Source organism: Hibiscus syriacus, unplaced genomic scaffold (genome assembly GCF_006381635.1).
Source record: "Hibiscus syriacus cultivar Baekdansim isolate YM2019G1 unplaced genomic scaffold, ASM638163v2 tig00015331_pilon, whole genome shotgun sequence".
NCBI lineage: Eukaryota > Viridiplantae > Streptophyta > Magnoliopsida > Malvales > Malvaceae > Hibiscus > Hibiscus syriacus.
In genome coordinates, this window is record NW_024062357.1 from 16,013 (window position 1) to 33,621 (window position 17,609).

Below are 17,609 nucleotides of genomic sequence, written 5' to 3' on the forward strand. Positions count from 1 at the left end.
CATCGGATCAGCGGGGGAGTAAGAACTGCATAAGCGTGTCAACAGGCGTTAGGCCATGACGTCGAAACTTCAATTATCGGAGACCGATTTCGCCCTTTTTGTTTATTTTTATTTTAGGGTAAACTACATATTTAGTACCCCAACTATAATTTTTGTTATGTTTTGATCATTTAACTGTTTTCAATTTCAAAATAATACTTAATGTTACGTTTTTATTTCATTTTGATCACCTATTGTTAAAAATTAACGGTACTGTTGATGTGTCATCATAAGATAATGCCACATCATCATTAAAAATTTATAAAAACATCACGTTAGCAGTTATGTTAGCTTTTTAACTACATGTGATCAAAATAAAACCAAAATGTAACGTTAGGCATGATTGTGTAACAAAAAATAGTCGGACAACCAAAACGAAACACAATTGATAGTTGTGGTACTAAATATGTACTTTAACCAAGTTTTAAATAAGAGCCAAAATATTTCTTTTGTCGTAGAATTATAACAAGAACTAATACATACACCACGAGAGAAAATCGGTGAATAAAAAGATTCTCTCGGTGATTTTTCACAGCTTTTTTGAAGTGCGTGAAAATTCTAGTACCGAATGTCATAGTAATGCAATTTTTCTCTTTATACAGTTCAAGAAAGCTGTGGAAAAGCACAAAGAGAACCATAGATAAAATAGAATAAAAGGGCAAGCGTGTTAGGGTAACGGTTTGGAATAAATGACTTATGTATCGAAAAAAATTATTTTCTCAAATAGGGTGGAATAAATAACGTACGGGAAGTTGGTCGGAGCATTTGACGTCTTCGAAAAATCGATCGAAACACCTGACATCTTTAAACTCTTCATCTTTGTCAATACGTAACGTGTCCCGATTGACTCCCCGAAAACGCATACTCTCCGACCAACTTCTCTTGCAATATTCATTTCACCCTATTTAACAAAATAATTTTTTTAATACTTACATAAGCTTTTTTTTTCTAGTAATTTTGTCGAATAAAAGAGAAGAGAAGAAATGGAAGTGGGAGAAAACATGAAAAAGCTGAAGGGTAGGCAAGTATTTATAATATAAATAGAACCCTTTAATATGCTTACCCATGAGACCGAATATTAATGGCTTTACCTTTTGGAGCTCAAAATTGTCAAAAGTGTTACACTACCTTGCATACGTCGAGTTTAAATTTATTTGAATTTTTAAAAAAATTATAACTTTCATTACAATAACAATCATCGATAATCGAATATATGATACACCGACAAAATTTTTATTATTATTATTTATTAATACGAGTCAAGTACAATGTATTATATATTTAAAAATAACTCTCAATCATTTAACATTAATTGTTCGTACCCCTTATATTGACGATGATTAAACCCAAAACCTCAAGAAATAACAACAATTCTTTTTACCACTGAGGTCACATGGTTTCGTGTAACAAATTTGATTATTTAAATTCAAATTGTTATTAAATTTCGAATTTAATTTAAAACAACCCCTTATCTATCATAAAAAAAAGGAATATCGATTACTAAATCAATTGTCACTTAATTATATAACTAAATAAGCAATTGAGTTGATTCGAACTTAAATGCATAGTATCTCAATCTTTACTAAAAAGAACGAATATAGAATTTTATGATATGGTACGAATTTTTAAAATTTTAGAAAAAGATAAATTGATAAAATATTATGGACGGGAAAAATATATTTTTAATAAAAAATATATAATAATTTTTAATTGTCAAAAAATTACTGTCACATCTGCACCCCTTCTATGCGTCCATGTTTACCTAGTATGGTAAGGTTTGCCATTGAAATGTTGGAAAGGCAAAGCAAGCAGAGCAACGTGCATTTGGCCCATGAATTGGACGGGTACGTGTTGGTGGGTGGATGAAGAAAGAGTTGTATTTGTATAACCGCTCCGATGCCATGACGTAGTATTTCATGTGAACTGGATGCCACCTTCAGGGTGAGAGCAAAACTCAGTCAAATAAATTTTTTTAATTCGATTTGATATTAAAATTTTGATTTGATTTATCATTTTATAAATTTAACTAAATTTGAATCGAATTAAAAAATAGAACTTGAATAATTCAATTTTTTTAGTAATTAATATATTGATTTTTATTTAAGTCGAGTCTCTTAACTCTGTATAGTGTATGTAATATAATATGAAAAAACACGAATAAATATATGTGTATTAGAAGAAATGTGATTTAAACAAAAACTCAAATAATTCGACTCGATTTAAAATTTTTTAAATAAAATTTGAATTATAAAATAAAATTCATCAACTCGAGATATTTTAACTCGATTTGGTTAAATACTCACATTAAAAATAAACTTAAAGGAGGATGAGTGAGGGCACTTCCCCAAAAAAAATCATATATATTTAATTATTTTTTATTAAAATATATATTTCGCCAACAAAATTTTATAAATTTATTCATTTAATATAAAATCTCGTGTACTCTTCATTCGTCCATAGTTAAATCCCATTACCCATTTGCTCCTATTTATCCAACAACTCTCTCTTCGCCTTTCAATTTTAATCCATACCTATGCTTTCTACACGTATTATATTATTATATCATCAAATCATAATACGTAAAATACATTAATGATTATCTAATTTTTAATATAACTTTTAAATTAAAATTAAAACATCGTGACACCGCTCATGTGCTATTTTTTTTAATAATTAATACTATTTAATAAAATGATAATATATGTTATCATTTTATTGATAAAAAAATATAAAATATATATATGTATTAGGTGAGATTCGAACATCAACTTTTTAAAAAGAGTCGAAGACCTAAGCACTGAACCAAATTTAAAAATTAATACATTCTTGATAAAATAATCTCTATGTTATAACGTGATTGAAAATAATTATATTTATTAAAAAGAAAAGAAAAGAATATAAATTATAAATTTTTATAATTTTTAAATGCATAAAAAACATAACACAATATAAACAAGTATATTTTTAATAATCGAAGGATATGAAATATAATTCTATAATCAAAATATTATTTGTATGATTTATATTATCTTATTTATTTTTACCTGTTATTAGAGTTAAATAATTATATGGTAATATTTATTTAGAATATTTTCTGTTACCATCACATTATTTATTTGTTTGGGTAAATGAAGTTAATATGATTTGGTGGGGGTGAAAATTAACCTTTTTTCCGCCAAAAATTCCAGCTTCAGTAATTCAATTTAAACCCCCTTTCCCCCACAGTAGTAACTTCAATGAATTCCTAATTCCAAGCAGAAAAGAAGCTGCGTTTTTTGATAAACCAGTCGAGTTTTGGAACTATTAGATGGCGACACTATACGCGCTGGTTGCGCGTGGATCGGTGGTGCTGGCGGAGTTCACTGCGGCGTCGACGAACGCCAGCGCCATTGCCAAGCAGATCCTAGAGAAAATACCGGGAGAAAACGACACTCACGTTTCGTATTCACAAGATCGCTACATCTTCCACGTCAAACGCACTGATGGACTCACCGTTCTTTGTATGGCTGACGAAAGTGCCGGAAGTATGTCAATCACCTCTCTTAGTTCTTCTTTTTCGTTTTCCATCTTTTTTTTAATGAAATTTGACGAAAGTGACGCGATACGCTTACAATGGAATTTCAATTGCTTTGCTAAGTCTTATTAATCTGTTTCCGATCCTGAATTAAAGGGAAAGGGGAGATATTAGTATGTGATTGAGAAGAAAGTTGGAGTAGTATGTTTGGTTGACAATCTAGGGTTTGATTAAAAGTTTAAAAGTGCAGTCTCAATTTTAGAATTTGAAAATGGTAAATGCTATTTTCCAAAAAGTTTTGGCTCATCTCCTTTGAAGGATCCTTTCTAGTCTTTGTTGATGAGTTGCAAACATAATATTTATGTTATCCAGAACATTCTTTTGATTTTCACTAGTCAAATTGAGAATTTATAGCTAGAATTCTTTGTGGTATGCAAGCTAAGTTACTCGGGTTCGGGTGTGAGAGTTATAAACGGATATATTCAAAGAAGTTTTCAAGTTTTTCCATGTACTTGCAGGGTGTAGCCCATCATGTATGGATATGCTTTGGATTCTGGAGTCCGATACATGTGTTTCAACAAAAATTAAAATTTAAAAGTCAGAGCAACGTAGTTTGGAATGCTTTATGTATCTCTTCTTGCTAAGAACACTTTGGCTTGAATGGATTATGGTGGATGTCTTTGTTGTATCTTTTGCAGGGCGAATTCCTTTTGCATTTCTTGAAGACATTCATCAGAGATTTGTGAGAACTTATGGCCGAGCAGTATTTTCAGCTCTACCCTATGGCATGAATGATGATTTTTCAAGGGTATTGAGCCAGCAAATGGAATACTACTCGGGCGACCCTGGTGCTGATAGGATAAATAGACTAAAAGGAGAAATGAGTCAGGTATGTTTTGAATGGCTAGAAGCTGGTACTGCTTCTATTAATCTTCTTCTACTAGATTCTCATCAACTGGTTCTTTCTTGTATTTAATTTGAGAACAATGGTTTTCATTGAATACACAAGGATGATCATTTTACCTACTTTAAAGATCAACTATCTTGTTGTTTGCATCACATGGAATATGGATGTTCTATTTTGATAGACCATTTAACGTGCTACATTTAAGGTGACCCCCTACATTTAATTGTTACCTGCAGTATTGCCCTTTCATTCAACGGCATTTAACTTGCTTTTCTTGTTTTCCTTTTCTTTCTGGACCTTGGTCTCATGATGTTCTTGTACTCAAATAGGTGCGAAATGTTATGATAGAGAATATTGACAAAGTTTTGGAAAGAGGTGATCGGTTAGAGTTGCTGGTTGACAAAACTGCTAACATGCAAGGAAATACCTTTCGCTTTCGGAAGCAAACTCGCCGATATAGAAACACTGTATGGTGGAGAAATGTTAAGCTTATGTATGTTTTCTGAACTTCAACGTTTTGTACGTTTATACAGACTGCAAAAAGTTTGGAAGTTAAATTTACTAAAGAATAGTTTGCAGTTTGCTCCATGAAATAGAATAGATACAGGATTTGATGAATTTATCTCTCACTAACTTGTTTTGCATATTGCAGGATTGCTCTAATAATCCTCCTCCTAATTGTTGTTTACGTCGTGCTGGCTTTTGTTTGCTATGGGATTACGCTACCTACATGCCTAAAATGAGGTCAAAGAGTTTGAGATTCAAACACCTTTAGTAATCACTTGTCCCCTTTCCTCCTTGTTCCAGTTTTATTTGTTTGTTTTTAGTTATATATAATGTTATTGTCGAGTTTAATTTACTTTTTATTTATTCAGTGTGAAGAGCTAGAAATTTCATGCTTGTGTTTCTTTTAGGAATTTGAAATTGTTTGGTGGCTGCCTTTTGAAGGCATAGCTTCATGACTTGAATTCTACTGTGTTATTCTGTGTTAAAAAGTCATGTTTTCTTTGTTGCTACTCCTGTTTTGTATTCTTCAATGTTGTTTTAATTATACGCACAGCACTCCACCAGTGTACGAGTTGGTCACACATGTTTATGTAAACTTATTGATGGGAAAAGTGGGATCGTGGGGCTATTGACAGTTCACTCCTTTTAATTTGGGTGAAGAGTCGTAACCGATAGATATATGGACAAACAAAAATACATGAAATATATCGCGAATGTAATGTAACAAAAATACTTAACATGATTAGAGATGAGGATTTGATTTGAATCTGATGGGTTTTGACCCGATCTTATAGGGTTGGTTTTTCTTTCAAAAAGGCAGGTTTGAGTCAAGATTTTTGGAAGGGTAAGTTCGAATCGGGTTTAAGTTTATGGTCATAATTATTTGACCCGACCCAAACTGGGAATAATAGTACAATTGACATTTATTTATTTAGTGATAATTATTATAATATCTCTTTATATTTCTTAGTTATATCACTATTTTACCTAATAAAATGAGAGAATATATATTTATATATATTTGTATCGAATTGGGTGTGAATTTTTTTCTCAAAAAATAAGTCAAGTTTTAGATGAATGATTTTTTTTTAAAATTCGGATCCCATCGAGTGAAAGGTGTGGAAGTTTTATACATAAATCAGATTTAAATGAGTTAAAAACTCAGCCTAACTTATGACCATCCTTAAACATGACAAAACAATGTTATTACAAAATTCTTTCAAGTATCTCTGTGTCTTCATGGTATTTTTTTTTAGCTACAATTCTATCCAATTTGTGAGTATACTCACAACGAAATGCAGACCTTTATCGAGTTAGTAAAACTGGGATTCCATTTAGATAATCTTCAAAACACCCAAGAACAAGGATGGCATAGATAATTAGATACATACACGGCTTTTGGAGCAATGATTACTTGCAAGGAAAACGAACAAGAAATTGTTAGAATCAAAACCTAACTGATATGAAATTAAAAATCTAGAATTTATCATTAAAAATAAAATATTAATACGAAAGTGTACTTGAATTAATTGGTAGGATGAAACCTTTTATTCTTTCTTTGGTTATGTTCTTTAGGAATGAGAGTAATATAAATTAACTTATTTCTTGAGACCAATATTTCTTTATATAAATTGAATATTAGGCTAATCTTTTAAGTATTTATTATTCTGTCTTTCGTCAAACTATAAATACAACCTATGGTACATATGCTTTAATTTCATAACACTTCAATACATATGACACATGAAACATAATTAATCACTTAATGTTATATTATATTTTATGATAACATTATGATTATAGATTTTAATACATGAGAAATCAAATGCATTTGACTTGTGTACATGTCCACTCCACATAATTTTGCTTTGGAACCACCTCCACTCGGTTATAAAGTTTTGGACATTGTTCCTATTTAACCTAAGCTGCTAAATACCGAGAACCCTCAAAATAGTAAGAAAAAGGCCCTATTTATCCTCCAATGAATTTGCAAAACCGAAGCTGTCTTTTCTCTGTTTTATTGGTCTTCTTCTTCCTTGTTTCTTCCACAAGAAAAAAAAAACAGAAAGAGAAGGGGAAAAAAGAGACTTCTTTGGTTCATTCTCTCTAATAATCTTATGCACCATTGCCCTTGTTTATCACCACATTCGTACTGTAAGCTCCTTGTTTCTTTCTTACATGTTGGTGTCTGGTTTTTCCTTTTCTGATTCAATGTTTCGAGTTCAATCGTTTTCGGTTTTGCAGCATGATGGTTTGTTGGCCTTACTTCGATCCCGAATTCGAAAATCTCCCTGACCGGATCTTTGGTCCCCCGTGAGCAATCTATACCTTTAATATAAGCATTTTGACATGATTATTTGACAATCTTATGAGCATGGTTGCCTTGCAGATGTAGGGTTTGCATTGACAATGACAGCATGGAGGAATGCACAGATATTAAGGTAACCAATCTTATATATATATTTTGTGTTTCATGTTCGTTTTATGTTTGTTTTAGGATCTATGTTCTCGTAGGTAGATAGCGTGAACAAGCAAGGGATCCTCCTAGAAGTGGTGCAGGTGTTGACGAACATTAATCTTATCATCTTGAAAAGCTACATTTCCTCTGACGCTGGATGGTTCATGGATGGTATACATATATGTAGATGATGAAAAACTTACAATGCTTTAATTCAAAAATACCTTATTTTGGGTTCACTAAGGAGAAATGGATGTTAGGGGGGAAAAAATGAGATTTAAAGATTATATCAGATTAATTAGATAGACGAAGTCCTCGTCAGTTGAAATTGACTTCGATAAAGTTGTCGATAGCAGTCGACGACTTTGCTTTAATTGTTTTTATACTTTTTAGACTAAATTGAAAGAAAAATAAAAATATAAGGATTAAAATAAAATTTTATAAAAACATTCTTATTTTCCAAATTAATCCAATACCATTTCCAAATCCTTAATCTTTTTTCAGCATTCATTTCTCCTTAATTTTATCCCTGGTTTGCTGTCTTTTATTTGCAGTATTCCATGTTAAAGATGAGCACGGCAACAAAATTAGAGATCAGAATGTAATTAACTATATCCACCAGGTGAATATCGGTGTAGTTTCGATGCTTGCATTTTTATTAATCGAGTTAATTGTATTATATGTCCAGAATTATAGTTTAAATTTTAGATTAATCTAACATCTAAAGATTTAATATCATTTATGTAAATTATTGTCGTTAATTTAGTCGTGTGAGCGTTAAATGTTAACTTAGATACGATGTATACGCATTTAACAGGCCATAGGTACAGTCAGAGAGATCGAAAACACAGTCAGGGCCTGTCGCCATGACATTTCGAATAACTCCGACCAACTAAGCGAGCACACCGCTATAGAAATCAGAGGAACGGATCGACCGGGTCTGTTTTCGGAGATATCCGCAGCCTTAGTTGATCTGCACTGTAACATTATAGAAGCACACGCATGGAGCCACAATTCTCGTTTGGCTTGCGTGGCCTACATTTCCGATCAATCCACCGACACCCCAATCGACGAACCCCACCGCCTCGCCATCATAGAGGACCACCTCACCACCGTGCTACGGGCCAATACTACACCTACCCCAACCGGGTCATCCGAGCCGGCCAGCCCGCAGGAAGTGAAGACGGCTGAGTTAGGTGAAGGCACCAATATGACTGATGTGGAACGTAGGCTGCATCAGCTTATGCTATCAGTAGGGGATTTCCATCGGCCAGCGTTCGAGCCAATAGCGCTACTGCCGCCACCGAGACCGAACGGCGATGAGGACGGAAGAAAAGCGATAGTATCGGTCGAGAACTGCGATGAAAAATGGTACTCCATCGTCAGCATACAATGTAAAGATAGACCAAGGCTCATGTTTGATACTGTGTGCACCATCACTGATATGCAGTACGTAATTTTCCACGCATCAATCAGTTCCCACCATGGTAGAGCATTCCAGGTATACATATATATTCGATTAATATTTGATACATCGACGATATATAATACATATAATATCGTAATTTATTATGAAATAAAAGGAATATTTCATAAGACACGTAGATGGATACGCATTGAGTTCGGAAACCGAGAAGGAAAATGTCGTAAAATGCTTGGAAGCAGCCATAGAGCGACGTGTCTGCGAGGTATATATATAACACTTACAACCATCTATTTTTTTATTAGGGACGGAACAATACATTATACACATGTGCTCACAATTACAGATTTTAATTCAATGTTGTTTCGTCTTTCAAAGGCTTTTTTAATCTTCTCTCTTATGAATCATCAGGGGATCCGACTAGAATTGAGTGCAGAGAATCGGATCGGGTTGCTGTCGGATATAACTCGAGTTCTGAGGGAGAATGGGCTGAGCGTCGTTAGAGCGGATGTGAAAACACAGGGAGAGAGGGCGGTGAATGCTTTCTACTTGAAAGACATTCTGGGGAACGAAGTCGGCAAGGATTACGTGGAGTCGGTGAAGAAAGAGATGGACGACGTTATATATTTTGAAGTGAAAGACGGTGGTAATAACAACAGTGGCGATGACGGTCAGTGCCAGTCAAGTTCGTCGGGATTATTTTCTCTTGGAGATGCTCTTAAGTGTCAAATCCAACGCATTTCTCATAATTTCATGCCCATCAATTAACTAGTGATGTCGATGTAAATAAATCACTTGGGAAGGAGTATGATTGTAATTAAATAAAAAGACATGGCTCCACTGTGAATAAGTATAGAATATTGTAAATATATACCGATTTGTACATATAAACCCCCACCCAAAAAAATGTACATATACATATACTCAATGTTGTGTATAAAAATAAAACTTTAATTATACTTATTTTATACTTTTAGTACGTGATATTAGTCTTTTAATGTTCACAAGTTATTGGTCCTTGTGGCATTACTTCCATATCCTTTGAAGGTAGCGTTGGTGAACTCACATCACATTTAAGAGAAATTTTATTTTTATTTTTGTTATTTGTTACGACTTTCGGAATACAATAAACTTTCATCTCTTACGTATATCTTAGTTCATATCGTTCTTATATTTTAAATCACTTTTCCACTTCCAAATCACTAGCAAGTGATATCGTAACTATAGTTTAAGTTGTGGAGTTTCGAATGAATTTGTTGTTGCGAATTTTGTCAGCGATATTAGAAACATATAAGAGAATTTTACTGCAATGAGTTTTCACATACTCGGGGATCATTTTTTTCTTTTGAATAGTTGGGGATGATTACAATATAATAGTTATTCATAATATGGTCTTAGTCATTAATAACGCATGCACACCGTACATACACAGTTGTTTGAACTCAAGACCTCTAGGGATAACAGCACTCCATTTAACCATTGAGGCCATTAATGGGTTCAATGAATATTGCTTCAAACAATATTAAGTAAAAATTGAAGTTGTTGAAGACTTTAAGTCTAATTTATTTGTGCTGGGGAAGGTTTTACCTATTGATTAAAATTATAATCGATAATTAAGTTGTAATTATTGTAATTCTAATCATTGAATAATTGGTAATTATTATTATAGGGTAACAATGAATACTTGATTAAAACTATAATCAGTTTGTTTAATTCATAATATCATAATTCAAACTATTAACCTTGTTCGAGGGTTTAACTAAAACATAGATGTCCTTTTACCTATTAAACCATTTTTATATATAATATTTAAACTATTTGTTGACATAGGATAAAAGACAAATAATATTGTGTGAGCATAATATTTGTGTTACTATATTGATTATCATATCAGCACAGTCAAATATTTAACGTTTCAGTTGATATTTTTATCAAAAATAGTTATTTATGAAATTTAACTAAAAATTAATATAAATAATTAAAAATAAGTTTATGATAAAAATTAAAAGCATATATATTTTAAATATGTCTATAGCACTTCACCTAATTAGGTTTTGATATAAAAATACTTAACAACTAGGTGAAGTGTATATATATATATATATATAAGAAGCCTATATCAATGTGTCGTTTAAGGTATGAGGTCTTTATTATCAACTTTAATGTGATCTAATAATAAATTTTGTAATTATCTGTATCCACTTCTCTTTTGATACATCCCTAAATTAATAACATATTCGATAAATAATTTGATTTTTTATTTTTAAAGAAAAATTTAACTATAATTTAGTGGATGATTGAAGATATGACTTATATACACGTGTTATTGTCTCTCGACTTATTATCGTGCAAACACGTGTCTTTGACATGTGTCCTAAATATTTCTTTCGTTTAAAATAAAATTCATAATATTTTTTACAAGTATAAAAATACACTATAAAAATATGGAAAAACCCTAAATAAACACGAACTAATACTATTTCACTATTTTGTTTCGACTGCATTGTATCACTAAATTAGCCTTTTATTTTATATATGAATTAATTTATCTATTTTTAATATAAAGATCAAAATACAATGAGGACTGCTGTAATGGTTTTAAGGGTAAACTACACTTTTAGTATATAAACTGTTACTTTTGTTTTGTTTTGATACCGATATTTTATTTTATTTCAAAATCATATATACGTTTAGTTTAGGTTTCATTTTTATACTTGTTGTTAAAAAATTCACAGAAATGTTGACGTAATATTTATTTTATTTTTTCAATGATGATGTGACATTACCTTACGGTGACACGTCAATGTTACTGTTAAGTTTTTAAAGGCGGATACCAAAATGAAACCTAAACTAAACGTTAGATATGATTTAAAATAAAATAAAATGAGAGTACCAAAATGGAATAAAACTAATAGTTTTCATACTGAACATGGCATTTACCCTACTTTCAATTGCAGCACTCTTTCTGTGAGCCACGTAAGTACAAACGAATCTTGGTTACGAAAATGCTAAGTTTTGTCTTGTACTAAATCTTGGATTACTTGCAAATTATTGTTGACACCTCGCAAAAGGATCGTGTTGAAATGAATCCGAATAAATAAGCACCCGAACATGATTAATTCCAAAGTTGACGTTATTTAATCAACAAATAAATGTTTTTATTAAAACCAATAAATAAATATTCCTATAAATACAAATAATAAATAATATTATATTTCATTAATTTCAGAATTTATTTGGTGACACAGAAAGAGGAAGACATGAAATATAAATTAATTTTTGGGGGTTAGTTTTAGCGAAACTGCTCAAACTATAGCTTATATTTTAAATTGATTTGTAACTTTAAAATATTTTAATTTAATCATCAAAGTATATATATTTTACCCATCAAGTTATTTAGTCTACTTAAACATTAGTTTTAACATTAAATATCGATTCAAATCTAACATCGAAAATAAGTATGTATTTTACATTGATAACTTAAATTTAACGTGTTAATAAAAATTCACATATAATATTTTTTTGAATGAACACATAATAGATATACATGTCACGAGATTATTTTCCTCTTTCCAAAAGATAACATCAACCCTTTTAAATTCTCGAATCTTTTTTTTTATAACATGATGTTAATCTCTCACACCTCTCCAAGGTGTGACATTCTCTCTCACTCAATTTCGTGATGCCCTTGTCACGAGCCTTCGTCGTAGTTGTTCACTTTACCATGCCTAATAGAGCGCTTGACATAAAATCAAACATTTAAAGGGTCACTTTAATACCACTTATAACGAGACCATTATCTTCTTCACAAAAGACATGTATGATGTGATGTACAACGTCATCAGATTTAAACTTAATAATCCTTTTTTTTCTTTTTAATATGGGATTAATCTCTCTCATTTTCAAGATGAGACATATATTCACACTTTAGTTTTAAGAATTCATGTAAATATCCAAGACGACATTTATAACATAAAAATGATGATTATGATGATAAAAATGTTAATCGATATGACTTGATGTTAGAGGATTCAATCAAAATGTTTCAAAATTCAAGAATCAATTTAAAATATAAATGATAGTTTAGCACGTTAGATAAAATTACCCTTTTCTTCATTTGAGTCAAGAAGGGATTACTTTACATCTGAGTCCTTCCATCTCCATTTTTTTGCAACAACTCTTCTTTTTGGCTATTTCTTAATATATTTGGAAGGGTATTCCTTTGTCTCCTGGCTACTACTTACCTGCCGCGCTTCAATTCTTTTTCCTTTTTCGTAGGCTTCAATATAGAGTCTTCCATTGCCTCCAGGCTATTACTTACCTGCCGCCCTGCAATTCTTTTTTCCTTTTCGTAGGCTTCAATATTGAAGCCTACGCTATATTGGATCTTGCATTTAAACGTAAGGTGTCGGCGGAAGGTCAAAAGGCCATAAAGACTTGGTTAAAAGATCTAGCTGAAGCAACAGTTTAATCTTTGGAATCAATCCCTGCGATTTTTGCCTGAATCCGGGTATTTTTCTGATCTGTAATGGGTTGGAGATATAAGGCTGGCCTGTTCTTTATATGTACTGTTGTTGTTATCTGGGTAACATCCGCAGAAGTAACCCAGGTTGGTTTTCCATTCTTTGAATTTCGGTTCATCTATCCATGCCTGTGTATTTGTTCGTGTTCTTGATCAATTACTTCATTTTCTGGGTACAATTGAAATGTTTGAAAGTGTTTTCCCTTTTTATTAGCAAAGGCTGCAAGATATTGGAGGTCTTGTTTCATTAATCCATCGTATTTTTTTCATATTTATTGTTGATTAATTGGGTTTAATAATCCATGATTGCTTAACGTAATTGAATGATTGAATCTTGTATGTATCCTATCCTGTTCAGCTGAATAGGCTATCATAAATTCTGAATGCAATTTTGAGGGGGCTAGGGGTTTATCCCCTAAAATTTTATAATTCGTCGCCAAATACAAAATCCTGAGTCCGTCCCTGTGTTCTTCTTCAAACTCTGTAGTCTAGCTCTAGCATATTATCATGTTTAACGAATGCATTAAAGTGTTTTGAAGGTAGTTGAATTTCGAACTAACTGATGTCTTGTGTGCAGGATATTTTTGCTGACTATAAGCAACCATTCGCAGTTACATATCTTGGAGCTTCTCTCCTGGTAATTTACCTTCCGGTAGCATTTATAAAGGACTGGGTATGTAACTTGCTACGACGCCGTTCCTCTAAAACTGTTAAAGATATAGAAAGCTTAGACGAGACTTCCACTGAACTTAATTCTCCTCTAAGGCACAAAATATACGAAATGGAACTTCAAGGGACTTTGGTTAGGAAGGACAGCGGTGCAGATCTTTCACCTCACATAGAGGGTAAGCCGTTGGTTCCTAAACAAAAAGATGAACTGCAGTTTATGAAACAGGACAAAGCCCTTAGCACAAGGGAGATCGCTACCTTTGGATTTTATATTGCTCCGATCTGGTTTGTAACAGAGGTGAAAATTTCAAAGCATCCTTTATTCTTTTATTCTGTTAAAGTTTAGCCTCGAGTTTGTGCATTGAATAAGCAATGAATTCTCCCTCAAAAGAGTAGTACTGAGAAGTATTATGCACTGTTTTTTTTATATGAATCATACGAGCAAAGTAGCCAAAAGAGTTATTGCCAACAGTTTTTGGTTGTTGCAGTATTTATCAAACGCTGCTCTTGCACGTACAAGTGTAGCGAGTACAACGGTGCTGTCCTCTACTTCAGGACTTTTTACACTTTTTATTGGTGCTTTTCTGGGTCAAGATTCATTGAATGTAGCAAAGGTGGTTGCTGTATTTGTCAGCATGGCCGGTGTTGTTATGACTACTCTGGGAAAAACTTGGGCTGCCGACGATTCAATAGGATCCGCGTAAGTTCATTTCATCTGTAATGCTTTATCTTGGTGTTGCTATTTTCATGTAATCAATAGTGCTTCCAAAGCCACCATATTTAAAAAGAGGCAAGTTAGTCCAGGTGTACCTTTAGTTTCTTCTAAAGCATTTGGATTACTCTCAAAACTTTCTGCAACGATTTTCTCGATTGTGATAAAGGAAATATTAGTGATTGGAATTGCTTTTGTTATTATCATAATGAAAGTGATAATGAAGTTTCATCTTGTAATGTAAGTTTTTACCATTGACGGTTAATGTTTGATTTTTTAGCAACGGGAAACGCTCTCTTGTTGGTGATCTTTTCGGCCTCCTCTCCGCCATTTCATATGGGTTATTTACAGGTCTGCCTGAAGCTCTTGTTTTAATTCGTTTACTTCTTATCCATTCTTAAGGAAAATTGTAATCGTCTCATCTTCCCTTTTTTTCAAATATGTTGCAGTGCTGCTTAAAAAGTTTGCTGGAGAAGAAGGAGAAAAGGTCGATGTTCAAAAGCTATTCGGATACATTGGACTCTTCACACTTGTAGCACTATGGTGGCTGGGTAAGAAATTTTCGAGATTTTATGTTCTTATTAAATAAGTAATCGAAATGGGTTTGCAAATTCTTGTTACGGCATTTAATCCCTCCATTTAATTAGCAAATTAATTACTCCTTCGAATTCTGTTTCAGTTTGGCCATTAACAGCCTTGGGAATAGAACCGAAATTTACAATTCCACACTCCGCTAAACTGGATGAAGTAGTCCTTGCAAATGGCTTTGTTGGAAGTGTCCTCTCTGATTATTTTTGGTATGCACCCTTTATTCCCAAGCACTTTCATGAATTCATGCATTCTTAATCTTTGTTCAAATTTCGTCTTTTTCTCTAGGGCCTTGTGTGTTGTGTGGACGACTCCTCTAGTAGCCACATTAGGCATGTCACTTACCATCCCTCTCGCAATGGTGGCTGACATGCTCATTCACGGCCGTCATTATTCGGCAATTTACATTCTCGGCTCTGCTCAGGTAAAAATCCACCGTCGAACACATGGTGGTGTATTAGAGTTTCGCGTGATGGTCTGGTTTTATCTTTTGACATTCGTTTACGGTATCGAATTTGCAGGTGTTTGCTGGATTTGTAATAGCAAATCTCTCAGGTTGGATGACTAGAAAGTTGGGATTGTAGCATTTGTGGAAACCGTCAATCATATAACTCAACTAGAACACATATTCATCATTCTTTATCAGGAGCCCTTATCTCTCCTTTCATTTGTTGCAATACACTTGGTTAAAAACTTTGATTTGTTAACAGAAATGATGAAAGTAATGTTATTGTTTGCACATCTTGTAAATGACATCTCATCTTTTCCATTTTTGTTTTGTTTTGGCATCGAGCCCTAATTGTAAGATACTTCTCTTTAATCAAAGGATATAATTTCTCTTCATGTGATGCTTCAAATAGGGGTGTGCACTCTTTGAATTGGTTGGTTTGGTTAATATATAAATATATAATCAATTTACACTAAAATAACCGAATAAATCGAATTGATATTTTCTACTTTTTAAGACTTATTTATAAAATAAAATATTGTCATGATAAAATTAAACATTTATATGTAACTAACTTTTTAAGGGAGCAAGAGGTATTCGTCAAGGTCCCTCTTTTACCCATCCTCTTTGTTCTTTCAATGAATATTCTTTCTTCCATGCTTAATCGGACTGTTGCAAGAGGACTTTTTAATTATCATCCTAAATGCAAGAAAGTAGGAATCACCCACTTATCATTTGCTGATGACCTGTTAATATTCTGTAAGGGTAATGTTGAATTAGTAATTGGTGTCATTACTGTTCTTGAAAGCTTCTATGAGATGTCTGGTCTGAACTTAAATGCAGCAAAATGTATGTTCTTCACTGCTGGAATTTCTCTTAGCCACATCGAGCATATCAAGCAAGCCACAAGGTTCACATATGGTGTTTTACCTGTTCGATACCTTGGGGTCCCATTGATAACTCGTAAACTCTCTGAACATGACTGTGAATCCCTCATTGCAAGTATTAAAGCTAGGCTCGCACTATGGTCTGGTAAGAATCTGAGTTACGCAGGAAGACTTGAACTCGTTTGAGCAGTATTGTTCAGCATTGCTAATTATTGGTGTCGGCAGCTTCCCCTTCCTCAAGCCATAATCAACAAAATTGAAGAACTTTGCTCTAGGTTCTTCTGGAAAGGCTCTGACAAAGCTGTTACAGGTGCAAGAGTCAGCTGGATTGAAATCTGTCAATTAAAATATGAGGGTGGTTTTGGGCTGAAAAAACTAAAAGAATAGAATAAAGCTTGCTTGATCAAACTCATAAAGAATTTATTGACTGGAGAGGGCTCATTATGGATTGCTTGGATCCATGCTTACGTAATGAAGGATAGTAATCTGTGGCAAATGGAAAGCAGAGCCAGTTTCAGTTGGAGTTTCAATCGTATCCTTAAATTGCGCAGTGAAGCAACCTCACTTATTTCGACTGGTGCATTTTCCATTAAAGATATTTGGCAGGAAATTAGGGTGAAGGAGAACAAAGTTCCCTGGCATTCACTGATTTGGTTCCTGCAGCATATTCCCAAGCACAGTCTCATTGCTTGGATGGCAATCCTAGATAGATTGCCAACACGAGACCAACTGATGCGAATGAGAATTATCACAGAAGGGAATTACGTGCTGTGCAACGATAAATTGGAATCAAGGAACCATTTGTTATTTGACTGCGACACTGCTTCAAATTTATGGAAAAATATTCTGCTACTCAGCAGCATTAACAAACACTGCTCAACATGGGAGGAATTGCTAGTTTGAGCTTATAGCTATTGGAAAGGAAAATATCTCTT

At 33.0% G+C, this 17,609-nt stretch overlaps 4 protein-coding genes across 5 annotated transcripts; all 4 read left to right on the forward strand.

Annotated features, from left to right (window-relative positions):
• The first annotated feature begins 3,293 nt into the window (after positions 1-3,293).
• Positions 3,294-5,460, forward strand: LOC120207749 (vesicle-associated membrane protein 711-like). Of its 2 annotated transcripts, XM_039207169.1 has the most exons (5): positions 3,294-3,563; positions 4,252-4,442; positions 4,790-4,953; positions 5,113-5,234; positions 5,375-5,460. In XM_039207169.1, exons 1-4 carry the CDS (start codon positions 3,347-3,349, stop codon positions 5,201-5,203), a joined length of 663 nt encoding a protein of 220 aa, XP_039063100.1. In that variant the 5' UTR covers positions 3,294-3,346; the 3' UTR covers positions 5,204-5,234; positions 5,375-5,460. The 2 variants fall into 2 exon arrangements, with proteins under 2 accessions (XP_039063100.1, XP_039063099.1); XM_039207168.1 differs by lacking the exon at positions 5,375-5,460 and having other exon boundaries at positions 5,113-5,297.
• Positions 5,461-7,137: 1,677 nt separating this feature from the next.
• Positions 7,138-9,700, forward strand: LOC120207750 (ACT domain-containing protein ACR2). The gene is made up of 7 exons (XM_039207170.1): positions 7,138-7,280; positions 7,357-7,408; positions 7,482-7,596; positions 7,980-8,047; positions 8,243-8,926; positions 9,009-9,113; positions 9,260-9,700. The coding sequence occupies exons 1-7, from the start codon at positions 7,213-7,215 to the stop codon at positions 9,614-9,616; spliced, it is 1,449 nt and encodes a 482-aa protein (XP_039063101.1). The 5' UTR covers positions 7,138-7,212; the 3' UTR covers positions 9,617-9,700.
• A 3,530-nt stretch (positions 9,701-13,230) lies between these two features.
• Positions 13,231-16,182, forward strand: LOC120207751 (uncharacterized vacuolar membrane protein YML018C-like). Its single transcript, XM_039207171.1, has 8 exons — positions 13,231-13,457; positions 13,948-14,337; positions 14,528-14,739; positions 15,032-15,102; positions 15,201-15,302; positions 15,431-15,548; positions 15,628-15,763; positions 15,861-16,182. Exons 1-8 carry the CDS (start codon positions 13,377-13,379, stop codon positions 15,921-15,923), a joined length of 1,173 nt encoding a protein of 390 aa, XP_039063102.1. The 5' UTR covers positions 13,231-13,376; the 3' UTR covers positions 15,924-16,182.
• Positions 16,183-16,425: 243 nt separating this feature from the next.
• LOC120207735 lies at positions 16,426-17,577 on the forward strand. Its single transcript, XM_039207157.1, has 3 exons — positions 16,426-16,854; positions 16,900-16,992; positions 17,152-17,577. The coding sequence occupies exons 1-3, from the start codon at positions 16,426-16,428 to the stop codon at positions 17,575-17,577; spliced, it is 948 nt and encodes a 315-aa protein (XP_039063088.1).
• Positions 17,578-17,609: the final 32 nt, after the last annotated feature.

Bases quoted from the DNA above. Each gene is read 5' to 3' on its own strand.
- LOC120207749 (XM_039207169.1), top strand. From the start codon at position 3,347: ATGGCGACACTATACGCGCTGGTTGCGCGTGGATCGGTGGTGCTGGCG. The intron at 3,564-4,251 runs GTATGTCAATCA...TATCTTTTGCAG, and splicing joins GGCTGACGAAAGTGCCGGAA to GGCGAATTCCTTTTGCATTT. The intron at 4,954-5,112 runs GTATGTTTTCTG...TGCATATTGCAG, and splicing joins TGGAGAAATGTTAAGCTTAT to GATTGCTCTAATAATCCTCC.
- LOC120207750 (XM_039207170.1), top strand. From the start codon at position 7,213: ATGATGGTTTGTTGGCCTTACTTCGATCCCGAATTCGAAAATCTCCCT. The intron at 7,409-7,481 runs GTAACCAATCTT...ATGTTCTCGTAG, and splicing joins AGGAATGCACAGATATTAAG to GTAGATAGCGTGAACAAGCA. The intron at 8,927-9,008 runs GTATACATATAT...ATGAAATAAAAG, and splicing joins ACCATGGTAGAGCATTCCAG to GAATATTTCATAAGACACGT.
- LOC120207751 (XM_039207171.1), top strand. From the start codon at position 13,377: ATGGGTTGGAGATATAAGGCTGGCCTGTTCTTTATATGTACTGTTGTT. The intron at 13,458-13,947 runs GTTGGTTTTCCA...TCTTGTGTGCAG, and splicing joins CATCCGCAGAAGTAACCCAG to GATATTTTTGCTGACTATAA. The intron at 15,549-15,627 runs GTATGCACCCTT...CTTTTTCTCTAG, and splicing joins GTCCTCTCTGATTATTTTTG to GGCCTTGTGTGTTGTGTGGA.
- LOC120207735 (XM_039207157.1), top strand. From the start codon at position 16,426: ATGAATATTCTTTCTTCCATGCTTAATCGGACTGTTGCAAGAGGACTT. The intron at 16,855-16,899 runs GTTTGAGCAGTA...TGGTGTCGGCAG, and splicing joins ACGCAGGAAGACTTGAACTC to CTTCCCCTTCCTCAAGCCAT. The intron at 16,993-17,151 runs GTCAGCTGGATT...TACGTAATGAAG, and splicing joins AAGCTGTTACAGGTGCAAGA to GATAGTAATCTGTGGCAAAT.